Source organism: Manis javanica, chromosome 8 (assembly GCF_040802235.1).
Source record: "Manis javanica isolate MJ-LG chromosome 8, MJ_LKY, whole genome shotgun sequence".
In the NCBI taxonomy this organism is placed as follows: Eukaryota; Metazoa; Chordata; class Mammalia; order Pholidota; family Manidae; genus Manis; species Manis javanica.
Window position 1 is genome coordinate 121,962,845 of NC_133163.1, and position 25,076 is coordinate 121,987,920.

The following is a 25,076-nucleotide window of genomic DNA, read 5'->3' on the forward strand; positions in this document are numbered from 1 at the left end:
TGTCAGGAAAACAAAAATGGCAAGTAAGCCTGGGATTAGAGAACAGTGTACCAGAGAGAGAAGCCCCTGGGCTGTAAGAACCCAGAAAAGCTTTGAGCAAGTGTGAGTGGAGGCCACCAAGCCTTCCTGGAGGGGCTGGTATTTGAGTGGAGTTGAATTCTGAACAAACAGAGATGAGAACAATAGTCATGCTGAGGGAGGAAGAGGAGAAGAGAAAAAGGACATGGAAAATGAAAAGTCCATCAGAGTAGAGAGAGAAGAGGCTGTTGAGTGGGTGCTAAGATGAGAGGATGGCCGAGAACATTGACGGGAAAATAAGTCTGCACACAGCCAAGGGGGTCAGAGAAGTGTGGAGATTTTAGAATCTCCACCAAGTGTGGAAGTCATAGATGGCATGGGTTATTTATCCTTTCAACAGATATTTACTGAACACCTACAGTGAGGCAGACAATAGGGACTAGACAAGATTCCTCTTTACATGTAACATATATTCTAGTGTGGGGATTGGAGAAGGGAGGCAGACAGCAAACACATTTTGGGCAAGGTAATTTTCTGGTAGTGTCGAGTACTATGAACACAGTAACTGGGATAATGTGAATAGAGAGCATATTGGTGGAAGGCTTACTTTAGATAGGATGGGCCTATATCTTAAAGGCCAGAGCCTCTCTGAGAAGATCACATCTGGGCTGAGACCTGAATGATGGAAAGGGGACAGCCCTGTAAAGACCTGTGACGCTCTCTGGGTGGAGAGAACAACAGATCAAAGGTCCTGAGGCAGGAGAGAGCTTGGCTTGTTGGAGGAAATATGCCTAGAGCCCAGTGAGCAAGGAGGCAGGTGGTAGGAAAAGGAGGGGGGCCGGGCTTGCAGGGCCTCCTGAGCCACGAGGAAGAAAGGGTTGAGGAATATAGAAGATAAGCTTAGAGAGATTTCTCTGTGCCTTCTCTTCCCAGAGACCAGAAATCTTCTTAACACCAAACAACAGCAAGGTTCTGCCCATCCTGGACCCCAAGATCTTAGATGAGAAGGTAGGTACCATTCATGAACACTGGTCCAAGGCCACGGTGAGCTCCCCAGAGGCCTCCAGCACATCCACCTCTCAGGAAGCTGAGGAAAAGCCTCGGGCGCCCAAGATCTGTGGAGATGCGGTGAGTGTCCCCCACCCCCCCAGGGCCAGGAGGGCCACCGCAGTGACTGAGGCCATGGGGAGGGGGCTTGACTGCCATCTGTGGGCCTGGTTCACTCCTCAGGTGGCAAGTAAGCTTCCCCGTTGGGCACACTTTGCGTGTGAGTTGCCCAAAGCTTAAATGGTGGGAGGTGTGTATTCTTCATTTTACAGGTTCCTTTTGAATGGAACCCCCTATGATTCCTTTTGAAACAAACCCCTCTTATTCTTGTAAGATCAGGCCCATTGACTCAAGTAATCAACTTAGAAGTTCCTGAGAAGCATGTCCACTGGCTAACAGGAAGATCAATTTTGACTTCTAAAAAAGGAAACTGGGGCTCAGAGGAAAAAGGACAGCGTCTTTGGTCACAGAGTCTATCTCCTTGATCACAGGAGCTGGTGCAGCTTCCTGTGGCCAGTTGACCAGATGCTGAGGAAAGGTTGGTGAAGATGGCCAAGGGGGTATCTTCATTTGGTGAGGGGCCAGTGCTGAGTCCTAACACTGTGATGCAAAGAGCTAAAGAATGGCCACCTAAAGTTCCAGCCACGGTTCCCAGTGGAGGTCCCACCCCAGGGACTAGGGGCGCATTCAAGGATGGCTTCTTCCCTTCTCCCACAGCGGATCCCGTGGGGAACGCTGCTCTGGAAGATCCTGAGAAAAGGCCACCATCCTATAGGGAAACCCCGGGCCTTCTCCTCTCAGAACGTGCCCCTCTCTACTGACAGCTTCCACTTCTTCCCCTGGCACTTGTGCACCTTCCTGGAACATGTCCTATCGGACGAATAGGAAGGGTTGCTATCTGCTGGGTGTGCCCAGGTTGTTCCCACAAGGAGTGCCCCTGTCCACCCCGGAGCAGGACCCTTCCTGGCAGGTACCAGAGCAATCACAGGCTACTTCTACACTCTTCCTCTCACCTCGGCCCCTTGGGAAAGCAGCTGTCAGTTCTGACCTGCCAGCTCACCCATCAGTTAGGTTGAAATAAGATTCACATCTTGTCTTTGGAGACTTTGGGCAGCAAGAACATACCCATGCCTGCAGTTAGTCTTGGTCTTCTCATAAGAATTAGACCGTAAGAGATGGGACTAGACTATAGCTTGAGAAGTCAAGGTTAACCATGAAGAGGAACTGTTTTTGACAAGAGATTAAGCAACCATTATGAGTGACAGAGGGGAGGAGGAGAATTAAGCGGCCCAAGGACACAAAAACAAGATTCTAGGAGGCTCTGAGGGCAAACAAAGGGGCTCAAGCTGCCCTATACCCCCAGACTGCCAGAGATACTGTGAGTTGGGTCTGTTTGGAGAACTAACTCAAGCATGCCCTCTCTGGATATTGCCACAGCACTCCCATCAGTGGGCTGGTCCCTCTGTCCTTCCCCGTGCTGGCACGTGGCAAGGCCATGGGCACTGGCTGCTTTTTTCCTGGCTGGCTGTTGTGTCAGGTCAACTCAGAACTAAGAGTGGCTTCCTCACCTCTGTGCTCCTGGGCCCAGGCCAGGTCTGGCCCAACATAAACATTGGCAAATGTTTATTGAACCGTGTAATAGAGCCCCTGGCTTGACAGCAAGGACATCAGAAATAACCTTAAAGTATCTGGTCTGATCTAAGTTTACAAAGGATGGCGATGAGATGGCCCAGCAATGGGATGACTCTGCCAGAGCTGCCTGACCCTGCTCTCCCATGATGCGTCGCATATAGCCAGGTGAATACCAGACAGCTGAAGGGGCCTGCAGGCCCAGCCCTGGACCCTCCCGCCACCCTAACACCACCGGGCCCCTCAGACACTCACACAACATTTAGGGCAGTGGGCCAGGCCCGCTCCCTTGACCATGCCAGCCTGTCCCAGGCTCAGCCTGTTCCCTGCTTGTTCCTGACCCTTGGCTCCATTCCATTTATCCTGCCCCAGCCTCAGTCCCCTAACGCATCATCCCCCCCTTCCCACTCTTCTCTCTGTCTCAGCTCAGATTTACTGTCCCACCTACTCCCACCTCTGACACTTTGCCCTAGTTTGGATGCTGGAGACCCAGCCCCCAGCTCCAGCTTCTCTCTGCTAACCAGAGCCTGAAAGGACCAGGGCAGGGCCCAGAAGGACATCCACACAGCCAGGAGTGCCCAGTCACAAGCGCTGGCATGTGGGTGGGTAGCAACAGTGTGCAGCTCCATGAAGCCATGTAGCAATGGGTCACCGTTCCATAGCAACCAAGCAAAATTACATAGCAATGGACAAGCTCATGCAGCCAAAAGCACAGTGACAGGCGACAGAGCGTGACTGCGCCCAGTGAGCGGACTACGAGCAGCCTCCCAGGGAGCCTGTCAGTCTCACCTGGCTCCTGGAGCACATTTCTCTGTCTAGCCTTGTCACGTACTCCCCAGAGCCCAGGAAACAATTCTGCCTCCAATTCCCTCCAGAGCCTGCCCTGGCTTAATAGGAAATTATGCATGTTCTGGAAAAAAGAGCCCCTTGGGAATGGAGAAGGAAGCGAATGGGTCACAGAGTCTGGGCCCTCCCGGTAGGGAGGATGCCCCCCAGCCCGCCTGGCCCTGTGGGGCGCCCCTGCCCCTGGTGTGCTCATGAAGCCACCCTCACCCCGGGCTGCAGTCTAGCCTGTTTTTCCAGCCTGGGCTCCCTTCTTCTAGGACCTGGCTTAAACACAAGCCTTTCAGTGCCGTTCGATACCAAGTTCCAGTCCTGGGTGGATCTGTCAGGGTCAGGATCCCTCAGGTGTGATCTTGGGTCAAGTGTGGGGCCCAAGAAGAGACAGAGGAAGCTTTCACTTCCCTTCTGAGCAGCCCGGGTAATCTTTTTTGGAGGAGGTAGGCTTTTAAGTGAGGGTGAAGAATGAGATGTTAAGAGTCATCTTGAACATGGCAACTCTCTACGTTAAACAACTTGCAAGCATTTCCCCCTTTACCCCTTAGGCCCCCTGAGCCTACGCCATGCTGACCCAGGCAATGGCTCCCCACACCAGGATGAGAGCAGGTCAGATGAGAGGCTCCATGCACTCTCCCAACAGGCCTGATTCTGTTCACAGGGGGCTTACAAAACCCCTGCCCTGTCCCCAGACTCCCCATTCCCCTGCAGCTACATCAGCAATTCCTTCAACCAGCCGGAAAACCAGATCTCCCCGCCCCTGCCAAGTGCCCAGGGCCATGTGCAGCTGTACATAGGGTGAGGGTGGTGAGAGAAAGAAGCTGCCACATCCCTGAGTTCTGGAAGTTTCCCAGCAGGCCGGAGGGAGCTCCATTCCAGTGAAGGACAGAGTGTCACCGAGTAGGCACACAATAAATATTTGGTGAGGCATGAATGACAAAGGGATGTGGCTGAGACGCGGTATCTTAAGTGCCACACTTACCCAGCATGGCTGAGCACACCTGGTGAGCCCTCACTAGAGTGAGAGGCAAGGCGGGCTTCCTGGAGGAGGCGAGCTATGCTTTGGGTAGAAGCAGAGGTGCTCAGCTGCTGTTCAAAAAGTGTGTGCTCGGCGCTGCTTCGAGTGCAGAGATTCCAGCACAGGGGTATTCCCCTCCTCTCTCCGGCTCTCTCCCCTCTCTCCGTTCCCCTCCCCGCCCCCTCCACGACCACCTGGCTCCACTTCTGTCCTTCCCAGCTTCCTTCTTTGCTTATCTCTGTTTCTTTCTGATTTCCTGGCTTTCTCTCCCTCGGACTCCCCCCCACCCACCCACCCCTATTGGTCCCTCCCTGTCTCCTCCTCCGCTCAGAGGAGATTTGCGGCAGACCAGCGGGTCCTCATACCAGCAGATGAATAATTGACAAGGATCGTTTAAAGATTCAGTGGAGTTTTTTCAACCTCACCACACAGGAATAACCCATTTCTTTCATTCTCTCTCTGAAAATCTTTCTCCCCTCCCCCCGTCACTCCCCTTCCCAGTCCCCACAGACCCGCCCTGCTCTGGGCAGAATACTTTTGCCTGACTTCTTTTCTTGAGTCTGCTGGACCCCAGAATGATCCCTGATCCCTGGGTTTCTTTAAGTCCACTTCCCCAGCTGCCCCCACCCCTTCAACCTGCTCCAAGGGTGGTAGGTTGACTTCAGCCTCTCTGGACACTGTTTCCCTGAGAAGGAGCCCCGTTCCGGAGGAAGACAAGAGAAGCCGTGGCTTTTCCCAGGCCACCCAGCAATGGCCCAGGGGTTCAGAGCGTCGGAGGGCCACCTCCCAGCCCAGGGACCCGACCAGACAGGTGGAGGTTATGCTGGCTATGCCATACCTTGCCGGGTAGCTGGTCACTCTGTGACCCTGAACCTTGATTTCCCATCTGAAACTGAGCAGAGCTGCTCACCCTGCCCTACATGTGCCTCAGGGCTAAATGGGACATGTGAGGGGTGGAAAAGAAAAAGAAAACAGGGCCAGCAGTGTAACAGAGATTCCTGTGAGTGTGGTCCTATGTGACTGCCTGGTATGGCCTAGGGTGACCAACCATGCCTGTCTGCCCAGGACCAAATTGCTCTTGGGACATAGGATTTGCAGTGCCAAACCTGGGACAGTCCCAGGCAAACCAGAATGGGTGTCAACTACATGGCATGGGCCCTCCCACACCTGAACCCTGCACCGTTCAAGGTTCCTGTGCCCCCTTGGCCCCCTGGGCACCCCACAGTCACAGGGCAGACACCCTCCTCCCACCAGCCTGGCTCCACACTATCCACCTTGCTCACAGAGCTCTCCCACCTCTTTGAAGTAACCTTGAACTCCCTTCCCTCTCTGGGCCCCAGTCCCGTCCTCTGCTGTTGAGGACCGCCATTGAGGAGTGGGGAGCCGATGTTCCTGAGCCCCTGGGGCTCCTGCACTGTGACTGGAGACTTGGTCCTGCCCCTGGGCCTGCATCACCCGCCCTGCCCAGGTTGAGGTCTGCAGACCAGTGAGGCTGAGCAGCTCAGACCTGCCTTGGCTCCCTGGGCAGCACCTTGCGGCAGGCGATGGGTCCTGAGCTAGATCCTGTGCAGCTGTCAGCAGTAGTCGCCTGAGTACGGACACTCCCCCCTTTGGGGGCAAATGGTAGCAGGAATGTCGGCCTGGGGTGGTGCTATCCCAAAGCCCAAGAGCCTGGGGTTGGCCCCCACAAGCTGAAGGGACGAGCCCAACCTGGGGAGCAGGTCATTCCTGGGTCCTGAGACCACATGCTTTGGTCCACAAGAGACAGAGAAAATATAAGAGAAGCAGGGGGCTCAACCAAGACCAAGAAAGCACAGCCATGTGGTGCCCACCTCAGTAGCCTCCAGTCAGATGCCCCTGACTCAGTGTCCCTCCAGGCCACCAGGTGCATCCCCCAGACATTAGGGTCACTCGTCCCTCCTGCTCCAATGCCTCAGTCTCTGTAGCCCCCAACTCCACTGCCCAGTGCTTGTGGCCCCAGTTTGCCAGGTCAGTCTTCTGTCCTTGTCACCTCTCCAGGCACTCTGTTCTGTCCATGCAGCCACAAGGCCCACCTAAGGGCATGTTCATCACACACAGGCACCAGGTCACACCCCTGCCCCCAGGCCCAGCTCTGCAGAGAGGACGCCTTCTCAGGGCCCCAGCCCGCCTCAGCTACTCCTTGCAGTCCTGTGGCCCGTAAGCTGTGAGTCCCAAGTGCTAAAGCTAATCTTGTGAGGGCGCAACTGTCCCGCTCCTGCTCGGCTGAGTGCCCTCAGCAGCTGCCCCCTCTTCCTGTCCTGACGCCCTCCTCCTCTTCCAGTTCCTACACACAGGCCTAGACACAGTGCTTATCAAGCGTTCAAGGAAGGGAGGGAGGGAGGAGAAGAAGGTGGAAAGGAAGAAATAAGGATTTCTTATCTCCCACAAGACCTCTTACCTCCCCATGCAGACGCCTCCCCCTCCTCTCTGTGCAGTTCTCGCCAGTGTCGGTCCCCTCTGCGCTGCCAGAGCTGTGGGACCTTGGCTAAATCACTCCGCCTCTCTGGGCCTCCTCATTGTTAGGTTAAGAGAATATTCTCCCCACCCTTTGAGTCTGTGGGGAGGATTAACAAGAGTGCGTGACAGCCCTGGAAACTGTAACGGGCTGTTCACTTTGCAGGAGGCTTATTACTGGTCGCTGTGTGGGCCCCTTTGAGACTGAGAACAGAAGGGGGGGAAGCCCAAGTCCCCCAGGCCTCCCCGCCGTGCCCCTTCTCCAGAAGGGCCATTTCCAGACCCCTGACCCGTTTCTCCTCCCTCCTTCCCGCAGTCCATCCGAGTCTCCAGTGGGCCATTCTCCTCGTTCATCCATCACCTGGGACTAAAGAGATTAATAAACGAGACTCATAACTCAGCTGCCGGGATGCGGCAGATATTTACGGCTCCGTTTCAATTTGCAGAGATTAAGTGTTTGTCGATTTATTGTCTCTTGGTGTGCGAGCTGCTGAGTAGGCCCCCTGCAGGCCAGCTCCCCTCCCCCACTCCACATGCTGGCACATTTGTGGGCTTCCCAGCCCTGCACCAACCCATCCCTGGAGCTGGTGGGGAGCCCCATGCTGCCTGCCTGGGAAAGCCACTGGCCGCTGCAGTGGGCCTGTCTTCCTGACCTACTTGACAGGAGGGGCACTGGGCCTTGGCCTTGGAAAGGGCCCACGGCCCATGGAACAGAGTAGTAGACGGGCTGACAGTGGGGAACCATCCTTAGATGATTAAGAGAGCCCTTTCTGGGTGTCCTCCAGCCTTGTCTCTCCCCACAGAGGGAGGGTTCCACAGGGCCCCGGAAATGCACCTCGGAGCCCAATCCCCACGATTCTAGACCACTCTCTGGTACCCAAGACCCAGAATTCCCTGCCCAACAGGACCAGAGCCTGCTCTTGAGAACGGTGCAAACCACTTCCCAAAGGGCATCCTCCCAAAGGTTGAATACTTTCAGGGAGTGCCTCTCTTGGCCTGGGGGATGGCTGGGTGGGGATGGAGGGTGCCCATGCTGGGGACTACCACTTACGCTCTTGTCCTGGGCCCCACAGGCATTTGGGAGTGGATCTGGAGATGGGGAGGCACACAACTCCGGAGAAAGCCTCCCAGCTTGAGGAGGAGCTTGCAGATGGAAGTGAGATATCCTGGGGTGAAAAGGGCACCACCCCCAGGGCTGGGAATGGGGAACAGCTGTGCCCCAAGTATGAGAAGTGCTTGGGGAACCAAAAAGGGACACAGTGAACCAAAATTCCAAGTGCTCCCCCCACTCCCATGGATCCAAGCAGCCCCTCTCCTTTCTTGTTTACTGTGTAGTCTTGCACATGCACTCACTCCTTCATTTATTCATTCATTTGGCCAGTGTTTTGGGCACTTGCCATGTGCCAGGCCCTGTGATCTTCCCCTGCAGACACCTCTGCTCATCTGTGCAACTATAGTAGGTTTGAGGCCCATCTCTGCCACTCAAGAGCTGTGTGACATTGGATAAATTATTCCACCTCTCTGGGCCTGTCTCCTCATCTGTCCCATGGCCTCTGCCTGACTCTTGAGGCTTTTGAGAAGATTAACACGAGAGTGGATGGCAGGACATTCTAACTGTGAAAGGCTGGCCTCAGTTCAGCAGGAGAGATACATGGGAATCCGTGGAGGAGGGGACGGCCGGGACTGGAGTGCAGTCTGCCCAGGTGATTGCAGGAGCCCAGAGGGGAAGGTACGGAAGCCTAACCCCACTCAGTCGGCCCCAGGAGGTAGTCCACAGGCGTCACTGTCACCAATGGCTGTTATTATGAAAACCATGATAGATCTCAGATTTACTAGTAGAAGAGAAGTATACATGGGTGAACTTGTTCCTGCAGGAGGAAGTCATTGAGTGGGGATCCCCTCTGGTGTGTGCGGGGTGTGTGTGTGTGTGTGTGTCTCCATACCTCCCAGCTGGAATCCCGGCCTGGGATCTCACCACCAAGCGCTGTGGGTCCCGCAGGCTAGTCCCTTCCCTCTCTGGACCCCAGTTTATTTGTGTGTAAAATGGGAGAATATCTCCCTCCAGGGAGGGATGAGACAGTCTTGGGAGCGTGGAGGAGAGAGATCTGAGGGGTGGATAGAAGAGTGAATCAGCCAAACACAGCCCTAGCCCCAGCATCCAAAGAACAAGCCCGAGGAGGTGCAGCTAGGAGGGCCGCTAGAGCGGAGGCCCCCAGGAGGACAGAACATTAAGAGCTGAGAGAGCCGGGAGGGGCAGCAGGAGCCCTGGCTCAAGGGGGAGTCCTTCTGGCTGCAGCCCCTGCTGCTCTGGGCCTCAGGCTCCCCCTCTGCCAAGCAAGGGGCTTGTGCTTCATGGCTTCCTCCTTCATTCCGGCAGACAGGCAGGCAGAGGCAGACGGCCTCCCAGCCCTGCTCCTTAACAAGATGGCTGGTGCTGCCCGGGGTCACTGTCCATCTCAGTTCCTTGATTAAACAGTGGGTGGGTGGGGCACGAGTGCCGCTTTCTCAGCTGCTTTCTCGGTAAATAAGGCCAAGATGATGAAGCCATAAATTGCTGAGGGCTTGAATCATCGATCGGTGAGGGTGGGAGGGACTACAGACCAGGGTGAATGGGAGAAATTTGCCCTCCTTTTAATAATACAAATTATATCCATCAGTCTTTATTGAACATTAGCTCTGCTCCCAGAACTTTAATCGTAGTCTCACTTCACCGATGCCCTGGTCTGATGAAGGACATACAATTATCAATCCCATTTTACAGTTGGGGAAACTGCTGGTAGCCCAAAACCAGGGCAAGACTGAAAGAGAGCATTCACAGTGCAGCACAGGTCACAGGTCCAGGGGCTCTGGCGCAGCGCCTGCCCCTGCAGCTGCCGAGCCTTGTGACGAAGAGGTCAAGAGCCTGGTGAACTTGACTCAGGGTCTTCCCAGCCAGTCTGGGTGGGAGGGCTGCCTCAGTTTCCTAGTAAACTCCAAAACAGAACTCTGGGGCTGCAGGTCTCCCCCCCAGGTCCACTCCAAACCTTTGAGAGTAAACACAGAGGCCTACACACCATATGTCTAAACCCCAAGTAATAAAGTTATAAATCAAGTTAACTATTAAATATGTTCTATTCTTTTCCCTTGACAAAATACACCTTAAAGCAACCTCAGAGAATTCCCAGATTCCACATTAGACTCTGGCAACATGGGGGGAGCAGTGCCCAGCCCCCTGCCCCTCATCCCCCCTACGTCTCCCAGGAGGTGCCCCATTTCTTCTCACCCGGCTCAGTTTCTGTCCCATACCATAATGACCCCGTGAGACCTTTCAAAGTGCACCACCTTTAGGAGGACTGGTCCTGGAAACAGGAGGGCACTTGGGGTCCCAAGTATCAGGCTGTGGTCTAGAAGGGTGCCCAGGCTCGGTTAGGCACATCCCCTTGGCCCCACCAGGCCCTCTCCCCATGGAGAAGCTTGCGGCCCTGGGAGGGCCAGAGCAGGACACGCTAATACCCAGGGCCCAGGGTAGGGCCTTGCTTGTCCAGGGCTAAGGGCAGAATTGTCCCTCCCCAGCTCAGTGACTCTATTAGGATGCACTCCTGAGCTCGGATTAAATGCTTTACAGTACAATGCAATTTCCTCCTGACATGGATGAAAAAAAAGTCCAGTCCATGCACACACACACACACACACACACACACACACACACACACACTACATTTGGTGTTAAATATCCAATCAGGTCCAAAGATAATAGAGAGGGGCCAGTTCACTCCCAGTTTAATCAGATAAAAAGCCCATTCATCGGCTCCTGCCAACAGCAGCTGTCCCCTCCTTAGCGCCACCGGGGCTGAGAGGATGGGCGGGGAGCATCGCAGGAAGGGGGCTTGAGACCAGTGGGTGCTGTGGGTAAGAAGATGCGGGTTGAAGAAGTGGGCTATGCCTTTAAATCTTCAAAGAAGGAGGGTACGGCGTTGTCCACAAGGGACTAATTATCCTTCTGCCTTCAGCCAGCTCTTACTCAAACAATCAGAAGGGAGCTCGGCAGCCCTGATGGCGCTAAGCTTCTGCGCCCGAATGTTTTTGCTCTCAGATATGCAAATCCATCTCGGCATGGTGGACCCTGGGGATGGCTGAATAGTGGCTGGGAGATTTGGAAGGACCAGTAAGGGCAAGGGCCTGGCAGCTGGACCCCCCAGAGGACTAGTTTGGGAGACCAGAGGCATCTCACTCTCCCTCCTCCTGGGAGTTTTGTGGGGGCCAATGTGAAGGCTCTTCCAACTTGACATGGGTGGGGGGCTCCTGTGGAAGGCGAGAGTGGCTCTGCCAGGGGCCAGGAGCTGCCAGGCCAGATGGGGCCCTCCTGCCCCCTTGGCCCCCTCCACCCTGGGACACAGCCACCAGGTGACCAGTCCAAAGCACAGAGCTAGGTGATCTGCTCCTGCTCTAAACCCTTGCATGGCTCCCTCACCTGTAGCATGAACCCCTCACCTGGTGGCTGCCTGTTACCCCAGTCCCTCCTCCGCCCACTGTCCCTCCCAGAGCTCAAGATTGTCTCAGCCTCCTTATATCCCCCAGGAAGCCCAAATGTCCAGCCTGGGGCTCCCTCTGCCACACCAGAGACCTGGCGGGTGGCCCCAGAACCTCTTCCTGCCCCAGCCCTGCTGCAGGGCTTCCCTCTCCTGGCCTGGGGAGGGGACAGTGGGCACACACCTTCACAGAAATGACGAGGTGGGGGAGGGTAAAAATGAGAGCCTAGAATTTAGGCCTGGAGAATACACTGATCTAACGAGACGATGCTCCAGTAGTTGAACCTCAGTTGCCTCCAGCCAAAGACAATCAAGACACCTGTAATCGAGCCCATTTGGGTTTATTGGCCACTTCCAGCCAAGGGGCCACCCATTATAGGGAACTGAGGGGCATCCGAAAGAGTGTGTTGGAAAGGATTCAGCTCTAGTTAGGTGATTTGGTGAGTTCGGCCACACAGGGCTTTGCTCTAACTGGACGCTCTCGGGAGGCAGGATAATCTATGTGAGTGTCACAATAATTCTCATCCAGAAGGCAGGAGGATCGAAACAAGGCTAAAATTGTCCTTCGTAAAGGAGCAGCAGGTACTCATATTAGCCAGGGAAGGCCGCTGTCTGGCCGTTTTTGCGGTTTGGACAATGTTCGTGTTTTATCTGTGTTTAGACATGATTACAAAGTGGCCTTGTTTGTGTCTTTCTCTGGCCTGGTCAAAGAGTGGCCTTACGTGATACTGTGAAATCACGTCCAACAGGAGAACGGCAAGGACTAGCCATGCATGCTGGGCAGCTCCCGAAGTTCAGGGGCTGCCGGTCTTTCTCCGTAGCTCCAGGCAGCGTGACCGAGGAGAGAGGGAAGAGCATGGGTTATACACGCACCAGGGCCAGGTGCTGTACTCCACCCTGGACAGACTTAGCCCGCTTAATCCTCACCACAGGCCTCTCTCCATTATAAACATGGTGAAACAGGCTGAGAGGCGAGAGTCAGGCCAAAACTGCAACGTGAGTGCTGAGCTCCCTGCCTCCAAAGTCTCTTCCACCCCCTGCCTTCGGTGAGGAGGCTGAGCTTTCTTCTGCTTTAGGGCAAAGAACCCTAAATTGTGTCCCCCAACCCACCCAAGCTGGGTGTCTCTCGCTGGCTGTCACCAGCCAGCCTCAGTGTCAGCCGCAGCTCCTGCTCAGGCTGGTCCCCAGTGCCTAGAGGTGTGAGGGGTAATGAGGCTCCGTAATTAAGGTTCCTGGAGACACGGCTGGGAGATTTATAGACAGGCGTTGTCAATGGCCGTGCTGCGGCGGCAGATCCAGCAAGACATCGATAAGTGCTCGTTAAAGCTTCTCCCCACTTCCTGCCCCATCCCCGCCTCTCCACCCCCTCCCGGGCCTGTCAGCCCGCCTGTTCACAGCCCCTGTGTACACAGGCCTTGCTCAATTAATTTGCACTTGTTGGCACCATCTGTCCCTTTCATGTGTCCTTATCGGGAATGTGTGGGTCCTGTCTCCTCTTCAGATGTGCTCCAGAGCAGGGACATGGCACATGCACCCCCAGAGGGGGGCTCCCAGAGCAGAGGTCACATCTGCCCGACAGGCTCAGGGCTCTGCAGGTGGGGCACCGTCACCTCCTTCAGTCCAGGCCTCCTGAAAGTGGGGCCAAGGCTTCCTCTCCCTTCATCTCCCCCCCAACCCCCCCATCTCTAGGCCCTCGCCCTGAGGAGCCGTCCTGGGCCTGACGCCCTGCACATCCCCTCTAAGCCTGACCCCACCAGGCAGAGCCTCCACCCTCCTGAGGAAGTCCCCCAGACACAAGCCAAGCCATCCCCTGGGAGACTGCTTGCCCCGGTCTGAGAGAGGGCATTCTGCTCCTGGTCCCAGCGTCTGCGCCCACAGCCTGGAGCTTGGCACCTCCCTGCTCGGAGAAGAGCCGCGTTACGGGGCCATGGGCTGGAGGGGGCTGAGAAGCCACCGCCAAGTCTCTGCTTCCTGGAGCAGCATGAGGCAGGGTGGCACAGGATCCCGGACTTGGGCAGCCCCCAGGGCAGGGCTGGCGCAGCCTGTGGCTCCAGGATGCCAAGGCGGGTGGCCCACCCGGACAGCTGGGAAAAGACAGCTTCCTGCTGGTGCTGCCCTCGGCTTCTCCCCGTCACAGGGTTCTTGGGGACCAGCTTCCCAGCGCTGCTCCTCTCGGGGTGCTCTTTCCTCCAGAAGGTCTCAGCTCTTCCAGCTCGGATAGACGTCCCTCCGGCCCTAGCAGATTCCCAAGACAGTCAGGCTTCCCTGGCGCCAGGGGAACAGCTGCTGGGCCTGCCCTGCCGTGGGAGTGCCGGGGAGGAGTGGGCGGCCTCTTGCCCACTTTGGGCTCTGGTATCCTGTCCTGGGAAGCACACTGGGCATGTTCACAAGGAAACCAGGCCTCCTGGGAGGGCCTTCGGACGTTTGGTGCCAGCATCATCTAGCTTCAGCCCAGCCCACCTTACCTGATCATAAGAGGCTCCATGCTGGGCCTTGGCATGGCATTCTAGGCCCCACGACTGGGCACTGCAGCCACACCAGCCTCATCTCCCACACAGCGCTCACCACGCATCCTGACTGTCTACACTTCCCCCAGTGCCCCAGACCACTTCCCTCCCGTACGCCTTTGCTCCTGCCAGGAACGCACCCCTTCCTCACACCTACGTCACCTGACAAACTCCAACTCACCCTTCAAAACTCATTCCAGCCCCAGGATGCCCTAGTTTACACCTCTGCCTGCACCCCGGGGTTGGGGGGGCCTGGGTGAGGGGCTTGCCTCCTGCTACACTGCCCGTACTGATGTAGCAAATCTTACTGTGCCTGCTGCCACATCCACTACAATACAAGCTACAAGCCTTGGTCACGTGTGTCCCCAGTGCCCAGTACAGAGCCTGGCCAAAGGGACCTGCTGGAGAGTATGTGTTGAGCTGGATGGGCCTGGGAAAGGCAGTACTCAGCGACCCCAGGGATGGGAGGCGACGCTCTGCCCACTGTCCTGGCTGCCCACTGAGAGAGCCATGGAGGTCTTGGACAGGCAGTGGATCCATCAGGGCCAAGGGCAACACCCAACTGGGGAAGCACACAAGGAGGGGACTTTGCTCAGCCCCCTGACCACCCTCCCCCGGTCGGCCCCTGCCCTGCGCCCCTCCCAGCACCCCTGTATGAACATCATTGTTGGACTCCTGTGAGTCCACTGCCGCAGGCATCTCCACTCTGTACCCTGCCTGGGTGCCAGGGCTTGGGATCTGGCTGAGCGGTGGAAGAGGGGGAGGGAGGGGTGATTCATGGTTTCCTTATGTGCTCCAGGCCTGCTGGCGGCATTTCTGCCAGGAGAGGGTTTCAGATATGGGGGCTCATGCTCACTGGCACATGCCAAGCCTTCAGGAGCTGGTGCCTCAGGCCTCAGGTTGCCCATTACAGGCACACACAACCCTGGGTGCCCAAGGGCCCCTCCAGGGCTTGGTGAAGGCCTGCAACTACGCAGGCCCCAAGGAGATCTGACAACACAACAAAAGTGCAGGTACAAACCACCTCGCTCCTGGTCTCTTCTCCCCTCCACGTGTCGATGTGGTGGCTTTATTGCGGGGAAGGTCTGTGTTCGGGACAGCCTCACAACCTAGGAGCCTGTGGGGTGGAGGAACGCAGCACTGCCTGAGTCCTTCCTGCCTCACTCTCCCCTGCAGAGTGGGCGTGACACAGCTGCTGTGTTGGGTAACTGGAGGAATAAAGTTAGACTGGACCATAGAAATAATTGGAGCAGCGCCCACCCATGCTGAGCTGTTACTGTTATTACCTGCCTGGCACAGGCTCTAGACACTCAAAACGGAAGTTGCCACCCCTCCTAGCCAAGGAGAGCAGGAAGTTTTGTCAGGAGGCAGCCTCTGAAGAATGGATATGCAGACATTGGGTGACAGCACCTCGTACTGTTGGTGGAGAAACTGCAAAGGCACAGAGGCAGGACAGAACAGAATCCCTGCGGAGCTGCGTGCTAAGCGGCAGTGCAGGGGGAGCCGCCTGCTGGGCTGGAAGTGGATGGGGCTGCGATCACATCAGACCTTGACCACCAAACCGGTGAATGCTGCCGCCCAAAGCCACGGGCATCTCTGTGTTCCCCTCCACCTCCTCCCCACCCAACCTGATGCCTGTCCTGTTCCTGGGACCCCATGGGAGAAGGATGTCCCCAAGCCCCACTAGTCTTCACCTAGCGACTGTCTGCTGTGTCTCACCGCACTTTCAGAGGCGAGGGACACCTTAGCACCCATTTTACAGATGAAGTGCCTATGATCAGGTAGGTCCCACTGGGGCTCCAAGGAGCAGGCTCAACCTTTCAGATATGGCTTTCCCTCCCTCTCAGCATCCCACACTTGTGCTGTGTCTAGTGATAGACCCCCTGAGGGGTCCACCCAGTGCCCCTCCTGCCTCCACCAGAGCAGGACTAGAAGACAGCCATGTCTGGGGCCTGGCTGAGCACAGCCGAGGCCTCCACGTGGTGCATTATTGATGGAGCTTCTAATTGTGCATTTCCCAAAGTCTACAGGCCTTTGATGAAAAATTCATGGCCCGCCTGAGGATGGGAGCAGATTCAATCGATTGGCAGTGCAGCAGGTGCGGGAGCACTGGGCCCCTCAGTGAGGGGGGGGCGCTAAAGGCAAGGCTGGGAGAGGTTATCAGTCTGGCTTCACCTTTATCCCAGGCTTCTGGCCCCAGGGTCTTGGGACAGGAAGGGCACAAGAGGGGCACACGCAGAAGAAGGTAGCAGTCCATTTCCCTGGTGGGCAGGCTGAGGGGCAATATCAGGAAAGTCTAGCCCCATATTGGAGATGCTACCTGGGTGGCTGGTGCTGTCTAGAGAGGAAGGCCATCTCCGCCATGACCCTCACTGTCCTTTCCTGAGAGGAGCCTTAGACCTACAGGACCCCCACGAGTGGCACAGAGGAGGGAACAACATTTGCAGAGTCACCCACATGCCAGGAGCTCTGCTTGGGCAGTTGAAGCAACTGCCTCTGCCTTAGATTTAAGATGATTTAAATCCCCCACAGCTATAGAAGATGGGTGCGGCCATGCCCTCCCTCTCACAGAGGAGGAGACTGAGGCTCAGAAAGGTCCCCTGACCGCCCTGTCCAAGATCACACAGTTAGTAGCAGAGCAGGGACTGAAACCCAGCAGAGCGCACTGCCCCCAGCTAGCCCGGATATGGGCCGCAAAGCAGTGCGGGGCTTGTTCTGTCCGACTCCCCTGCTCCATCCCTCTTACACAAAAGACACCTCATCAAGTAAAAGTGAATTAAGCGAATAATGGCCTGCAAATGAGGAGAGGAAGCTGTCCCACCCCGCCCCCCACTGCAACCCTGACAAAGGCCAGAGGCCCCAGCCTGCAGAATCCTGAGCCAGCACCCAGCAGCCAGGGGTAGAGGGGGTGCCTTAGACAAAGGTGGAGCCTTTGAAACAGGTCAGGCTGTCATCTCTTGGACCATCCAGTCAGGGATTATTATTGTGCCACCATTGAGGCCCCAGAGAACCCCAGCACTCATTCATCTGTTCATTAAAGAGGTGAGGAAATACTTGGAGAGCCCCAGCTCAGCGCAGCCGCCTTTCCAGGTGCGCAGACGAGGGTCCTATCAGGAAAGGCTCTGGGGCCGGTCTTGCCCAGGACAGACAGGCTGGACCCAAGTCAACTAGGAAACAGCCAGACAGACCCCTCCATGCCCTGAGAGGGGTGTCTCTGCAACCCAGCCAAGCGCAGTTAAAGCAGCGACTCTGTCTTAGAGACCAAGGCCGTTTCTAGGTGGTGGGCTGTCTTGTTTGGGTTTGTTTTCCCTTTGCTTCCCAGTGAGTTCCTTTTAAAAACATCCACCCATGTCTCTGCTGAACTAAAAGGAAAGGAATTTGTCCAGACAAGCAGGGAAGCAGATATGGGAAGGCCCTGGGGGCAGGCATGGGGCCCCAGCCGGGGCTGTACGGCTGCAGGAGGAGCCCAGCCCCGGCTGCGGGGGTTGCTGAGGGGGCAAGGTGGGTGTGGGGGAGCAGAGAGAAGGGAGACTGAGCGGCAGAACAGGGGTGACTGAAGGAGGGAGGGACTGAGGGTACAGAGGCAGGGGGACAGAGGAGGGAGAGAAGGGGAGAGACAGAGGTGTTGCTAGAGGACAGGGAGGGGAAGAGCAGCGCTGGACTGGGGCTGGTGGGGACAGATGCCAGAGCCCTTCAGGGCCTTGCCCCTTCCCGGGCTCTGGCCCCCCCAGCCCTCCCAAGCCCTGCCATCTCCTTGCAGTTCCTTAGCCAAGGAATGAGCCCAGCCTGATTCCAGCCACCCCGCCCACATGCACCCCCCCGCCAGCCAGAACAAAGGGGAAGTGGCCCCATGGGCCTGCGGGCCTCCAGTTCAGGGCTGGGCTCTGTCACCAGGCAGGCACTTGTTGTAGCAACAGTCCCCAGGGACCCATCCCGGGGAACAGGACTGCTAGCTGGAAAGATGGGGGAGCCAGATCCCCCTCCAGCCCTCCAGGCTGCCCCAGACCTCCTTGACAGCCACTTTGTAAGTCTGCCCCAACACCCACTGGTTCTGGGAGGATGGCTGGCTCACCTGTAGGCAGGTGTGTCGGGGTGTGTTGCGCGGCAACCAGTAAAGGTGTTCCCAGAACAAGGTGCGGTGAGGACCAGAAGGTGAGGCCTGCAGGCATTAGCCCCTAGATGCCCGTGGCCACAGGAGCCTTCTGCAGCGCCCCCAGACCCAGCCTGGGCCACCTGAACTGATGCCAGGAACCCAGAGAGGGAAGAGAGAAGCACTTCTGGGAAAATTCCTTGAAGTGACCATTGCCGTTTGCCAATCCAGGCCCTGACTCTAGCCTGTTGGAGGTCCAGCCCTACATCCTTGAAAGCAGCTGGGCCTGGGCTAGCCTGGGGCAGTCAGGCTGGGAGGGCTTGCTGGGGGGACAGAACTCTCCAGGGCTCTGAGAACGAGTGGTGAGGCAGACGGGGGCATCCAAGAAGAGACAGATCGGCCCCAGGCCAGGGCGCCTGTGCTGCCTGGGTTAGTGACGCACGTTCTCCTTCAGATCCCACTTGCCAGAGTATTTGCTCCACCACTGTGGCAGGAGCCCCAGAGCAACAGGGATCACCATCCCAGCCTGCAGATGAGGAAGCACAGAGTGGGCAAGGGCCTCCCTTAAGATCATACAGCAGAGGTAGGCAGAGGCTGGATTAGAACCCAGGGCTCTGGACTCCAGCCAGGGTTTTCCCCACACTGCGCAGGGGTTATTCCGTGGCAGCAGCACTCTAACCAGGGAGTGCTCTGACAAAGCCCTAACCAGTGGGAAGGGGTTCTTTATGGGGGAGCAAGCAGGGGCCTGTGAGGCCAGGGCTGGGATCTGCCCCCTCACCAGCCCCCTGAGCATCTGGCCCCGTATACCCTGAGCTGGGGGCAAGAGCCAGCCCCAACCTGAGTCTAGGAGAGGCAAGGCTCTGAGCCAAACCCCAGGAGTGATTAATGGCTGGGCTTAGAGTGGTCCTGGGGAAGGGGGAGGGCAGAGTTGCATTTCTTCCTGGAGAAGGAGGGCCCAGAATGGAGCCTTGAAGGCCAAGCAGGGTCTGGGAGACCTGGGAGGGGAAATGGGAATAGAAAGATGGAGCACCTCCAGCAAGCCCTCCCCCAAGCCAGCCCCACCCCCAGTGCAGGGTGCCTGACTCAGACAGGGGCCAATTAGACCCCGGCAGGGGTTGCTCAGCCAAGGCCTCACCGCCCCTCTAAGCTTCACTGTGCTAAGCACAAAAGCTTTCTAGGAACCAACTCTGCAGCAGGAAGGAAACGAATGAATAGGAGACAGGGAAACTTCATTCCTTTTGTTTCTTTGCTCTAACCTTGGACTGAACAAAGAAGCAACTGCCTCCCTTTCAGGGAACCTGTTTTAAAGAGCAATTTGCACAGATTTGCTCAGCTGACATTCAGGAGAAACTGGGAGCAGGGTTCTGGGGTGAGCAGGGCCCCTGGCTTGAGGACCATCTGTGGCTCTGAACTACCCTCAGTTCAGAAGCAGAGCGCCCAGGCTTGGCCTCAAGAGTGGTGGCAGGTGGAGAAGTGCCCCTCCAGGGCCACACCTCCTCCAGGCCTGCACCCCAAGGCCATGGCCCCATCACAGAGACGGTCCGCCCTCTGCCTTGCCGTACCCTGTGTAGCCCGGAGTGCAGCCTCTCCCAGTGGGGTACACCCTTGCTACCTGACCTCTGGCACCAACCCTGGGCCTCCGGTCCCCACCAGCCAACGGGGCTCTCGCGCCTCGTTGGGCCGCCCTCTGGTGGTGAATCGGTTTGAGAGGGAATGAGGAAAAGAAAGGGCTTGTTCTCATGGCCGCACTGTCCCAGGCCAGACGGAAGGGAGTTTGGCTGGGTGGGCCGTGGCCAAGGGCAGAGGGCCATGTACCCAGAGACATAGGCCTGGGATACCACTGAGTGAGGGCTACTTAGCCACGGAGCCCTGACCCCTGAGAAAGGTTCTCTTTCAGACCTGCAGCACAACCTCTCCCTGCTCTGCGTCCCCGCTGAGGCAGCCCCCCCAGAACTGGGCTCTTGCTCAGGGCTCTAGGGAAATGAGGGAAGCCTGCACTAATTTGCACAAGCTGAATGTTGCTATTTTATTTTGAAGAAATGTGGTTAATTCCCATTAAAGTTATTGGATCACTTAGCCCGGAGTGGCTTCTCAGACACACTGAGAACTGCAGGAGCTCTTTCCAGCAAATGGTGGCAAACCTGGCAGGGGCAGGGTCCTAGGCCACCACTCCTGGGGGTCTGCCTGGCCCTACTTCCCCACCTCAGGACGGCAACCAGAGGCTGAATAGGTCAGGGAGGCCCCTCCATGCGGTCGGGTCTTCTAGGAGCTAGAGGGGGAGTGTGCGGCTGGTCCCTGCTGGGATCGGGAGGCCCGGCTGGGGGGTCATGGACGGCTTCTTGGCAACGCAAGGAAGGCTTCAAGGATGGCGAGGGCCCCCAGGAAGGCCCCATACGCAGAAGAGCCATGGCTAATTTCTGAAAGGACGTCGAGTTGTGCTGGGGGAGACCACCTTAAAATTCAGAGTTGGAAGTTTTCCACGTGGGCATGTGGGAGCCATTGAAGATCTCCAGAGCCCAGGAAAACTTCCAGTTATCTATTACTGCGTAACAAACCACTGCAAAACTTTGTGACTTAAAGCAATAATTTTCGTTTTACTATCCACCTCAGTCCCATGGCAAGGCACAGACTCAGGGCAGGGGGCTAGTGGACACGGCTCTCTCCCACATCCTTTCCTCCGCGTCCTCACAGCATGGCTCTCTCGGAGTAACAGGGCCTGTTCCCTGGGGGACAGCAAGTGTGCCAGCAGCAGGGGCAGCAACCTCAAGGTTTCTGAAAACCTAGCCTCAGAGGTCCCAGAACCTCACCTCGCTGTGTCCTGCACATCTGTTAGGCAGGTCCTGTTTCAAGGGGAGGGGAACTAGGCCCCGCGTCTCAAAGGGAGGGGGGAGCACAGCATTTTCAGCGATCTTTCATCTACCAGGGAGAAAGGTAGTGTTCTGACGCAGCACAAAGAAAGCCCAGCTATAAGGCGGCAGGGACCAGGAGGCCCGTCTGAGGGAGGAGGCGGTGGAGGTCAGACCAGTTAGCCGGCAGCTGTGAGAGGGGCTTCCCCGCCCTGCTGCCTGGGCACTTCCTGCAACTAGGAGATGCCCCTTTGCACAGAGGAAATCCCTGGGGAAAGGGGTGAATAGAAACACTACCTTATTAGCTGGTTTCTCAGGAGCAGAGGGGTGTCCTGAGGGAATACAACCGGCCCCTCTTTGCCTTGTGTAGGGGTCCAGGGACACCAAGAAACGGGCCTGGGGAGGCGAGGGGAGATCCCTCGTGCTTGAAGGGGACTGGGTGGGGCTGGGCCATGTGCACACCTCCCCTCCCCCAGCAAACACCTGGCCTCGGAGAAATAGCCCCCCTGCAGGCCAAAGGAGGTCAAGGGCAGGGTAGCATCTCGGCCTGTCACCTTAGTGACCGTACCGCTGTACCCCCACCCCAGGCTTGGCCCCCTGGGCCTAGTGCACTCCTTCAACAGCATCCAGAAAGAGTCAAGTTCAAACTGTAGCCCTGCCCCTATGAGCAGGGTAGCCTCGGGCCATCAGCCAGCACTCCTGCTCGGGGCCTCAGCCTCCTCCTCAGGAAGTGGGAATGAAAACATGCCGCTGCAGACTCACTGGAATTAGAGAAAAAGGAATAGAAAGGGCCTGCCTGGCCAGTGGTAGGCGTTAAACAAAGGGCAGCTGCTGCCCTGAGGCCCCCATTGACTCCCACTGGCACTACCTGGGATTAGTGGCCATAGTGTGTTTTCCTAAGGGGGTAGAAGAATCTTGTCTGACTTGAAAAGATTTAGGTTTTGCGGTGTGTGTGTGTGTGTGTGTGTGTGTGTGTGTGTGTGTGTGTTTAACACACTTTCTAAACTGCGTCCAAGTCCCTCCCAGTTGTCCCTCAGCATGAGGGTCCGGCTCGGGTGCCTGCTCTTGTGCAGGTATTACTTTAGATGGGGTTGCGTCCGTGCTTAGAGGTGGTTCTTGTCCAAAACCCCTCTGCCCCTCACTCAGCCCATCATTTGGCCTGGGGCTGGCTCAAGACAGACGCCTCAGGTGAAATTTGGGATTTGCTGTGTGATCTCAGGCAAGTTGCTGCACCTCTCTGGCCTCCATAGATAGTTCTCAGCAGAAGATACCCATCAGAACCTCCAAAATGAGAGTTCAGGGGCAGGAGGTGTGGGAATATTGGCAGGACCTCTTAGAGGATAGCAAGAGAGCCCGTATGCATGTTGCCCCCCAACCCCGGGAGCTGTGGGGCGGTCCTCCTTCGTGCTACAGGCTGAAGGTGGAGCATCTGTGGGAGGTGGCTGCCCTCTGCTGGCGGTAAAGCCAAACCACAGGCAGATAGCCTGGGCGCGCCGGCAGAGGATCACGGGGGCCTGGGGACCTTAGAGACTGGATGGCTGCCCAGGAAGAGCAAAGGGGGGAAGGCTGTGTGCGTGGCCCAGCAAACACAGCGCCCTGGCTCAGCCGTGCCGCTCACCCTCTGCACCCACTGCACCCCTTCAGAGCCCTGCCACCTACATGGCTACGTGTCTAGACACCTGCCTATGCCCTCCTTCCTCTACCCCAGCCCGCACCCCCATACACCCCTCCCTGCCTGCCTCTTCATTCTCCAGAAAACCCTTTCTCTCTTCCCGCACGCCTCTCCTTGACTGTGTCCCCAGCCGCCTTTGTCCTTAACCTCACTGTTCCCCTCAGTCCTCCCCTCCCTGGCCCTGTGCTTCCGGTCATTCAAAACACTGGCCAAGGGCCCTGGGGGCGCCGCCTCAAGCCACACCCAGGGGCTCCCCCTGCGGATTTGGAAGCTATCAAGTCTTTTTCTTTTTTTTCTCTCACAACTTTTAAGTTGTGAAACATAAGCCATGCGTGTTGTACTGAACATAACAATAAAACACAACCCAAGTATTATAAAACAAACACCCTTGAAGTCACCACTCAGGTCAAGAAATAGACCATCACCAGCCCCCAGAAGCACCGTGGGACCCCCTCGCCTAGACGCGCCCGGTGCCCTCTTGCTGTCTGGCTGCGCTCCTTTAGGCCCTTGGCACTCAGTGTGACGCCCCAGCCGTATGGTCTAATAGAGCCTGTGTCTAACTTTCTCCAAAGGGCATCACACATGTATGTTATTTTGTATGTGGTTTTTTTGCTTGACTTTTTTTTGAGATCCCTCTGTGTGGTGCCTCGAGATTGTTCTGTGCTGCAGCTCCTCTTCTTTGCTGCTGGGTGCTTTTCCTGCAGGTGGGTCCCCTTGTCCCACATCTCCGTCCAGTAATTCCTCTCTCTCACCCGCTCTTTAACGCTTTCAAGGAGGTGGTTTTTACTTTGCATCCAGGTTTTCAGGTTATCTGTGGGAAGGGGGGGTCTCTATTACCCTATGTGCCATTAGCCAGGCTCTGTGGCCTTGGCTCTGCAGCCCACCCCTCTTCCTCTCACCTCCCTGACAGTTACCCTGGATTTGAAGGCTCCTCTCCCCCCGCCAAGCCTCCCTTTGCCCTCGAACCCCCTCCTCACTCTAGGCTTCCCCTGACCCTAGAAAATCCCCCTTCCAAGGCCTCCCTCAACCTCCATGGGCTGCCCTCCTCCCCTCTATCGCCAGCAGAGATTCTTTCCAAGCTTGACCACCACTGACCACCTGACCACCTCCTGCACCATCCCCAGCCACCCAGGCACTGCACACCCAACACGCCTCTTCTGAGAACCCAACCAGCACCTCCTCCCCCCACTCTGTGCATGGACCACCTTCCCGGAGGACCCCAGACTCTTTCCCCACTCCCCACTCCCCTCCGCTCAGGCAGCTCTGTCCCCATCCCCGCCCACTCACTGCTCTTGGCCTCCAGACCCCTGTTGGTCCCCTGGGCTGGGCAGCCAGAGGGATCTTCTCTCTTTCACACACACACACACACGCACACACACACGCACACGCATGCATACACGCACGCACACACACGCACACGCACACACACACGTGCACACACACGCACCACCGCTTAGGTTCTTCAGTGGTCTATAGGATGACGTCCAAGCCCCTGAGACTGACCCTCAAAAACCTGTTCCGTGTGCCCTGTGCCTCTCCAGCCACACCCCTACACTCCCCTCCCCCTCCCCTGCTCCCAGAAACCCACCTGCTTTTTCCCTCTCCACACTCTCTCACCTCCCCACCTTGGCCACTGTCTCCTCTGTCCTGAGAGCCCCTCCCCACACCCAGGCGACACCTACTCATTCTCAAGAGTCAACTCACATTATCTTCCAGGCCTTCCTGGCCCCCAGGCGGGGTTAAGAGCATCCTCTGTACCAGGCACTTCCTGCTGTTTCCCCCACGCAGACAGGAGGCCACTGCAGCAGGGACAGTCCGGACTCCCTGGACTCCGTGGTCCTGGCTCGGCACAAACCAAGCACACAGTGGTGCTCAGCAAGCGTTGGTAGCCCGAGTGTTTAATGAGCTGCTCCGGCCTAGGCTTTATATTGAGTCTCCGTGACCTTGGGCACTGTTGCCCTTCCCAGCCTCAGGGTCCCTACCTGCACAGCTAAGGTACGAGGGCCCTTTCTGATCAATATAGTAGTGGCCACAGGCATATTTGAACATCCCCACCCTGAGCCCAACGTCAGGATGTACTGTTGGGAAGAAGGGGCAAGCATTGCCCCCTCCAGGCCTTGGGAATGCTCACCACCCCTCCCCTTAATGAATGGTGAGAAGGGCAAGGAGGGTGCTGGGCCTCAGTCTCTGTAAAATGGGAGCAGTCAGATAACCATATCTTTGGTGCCCAGAACCCAGGCTATTGTAAGAATAACTTCTTTAAAAAGCACTCAGAAGGTGGCACAGGGGTGGGAGTGAGCAGGACCCTAAGGCCAGGGCCCGGGTAGGCCCTCCTCACGCCCTTACTCCACAGCCACGCCTTGAGACAGGTGATTTTCCACTCCACAGATGAGGACACTGAGGCCCAGAGCCCAGCTGCTTCCCTTCAG

At 56.8% G+C, this 25,076-nt stretch overlaps 1 protein-coding gene across 1 annotated transcript in view; it reads left to right on the forward strand.

Annotated features, from left to right (window-relative positions):
• Nucleotides 1-25,076, forward strand: part of CCDC33 (coiled-coil domain containing 33) — a 101,084-nt gene that overhangs the window by 65,660 nt on the left and 10,348 nt on the right. Inside the window, exons 12-16 of the mRNA XM_073241717.1 lie at nt 952-1,146; nt 1,249-1,255; nt 4,080-4,140; nt 4,243-4,329; nt 12,354-12,528. Coding sequence (XP_073097818.1) covers nt 952-1,146; nt 1,249-1,255; nt 4,080-4,140; nt 4,243-4,329; nt 12,354-12,528 — 525 coding nt within the window. The remainder of the gene's footprint in view (nt 1-951; nt 1,147-1,248; nt 1,256-4,079; nt 4,141-4,242; nt 4,330-12,353; nt 12,529-25,076) is intronic.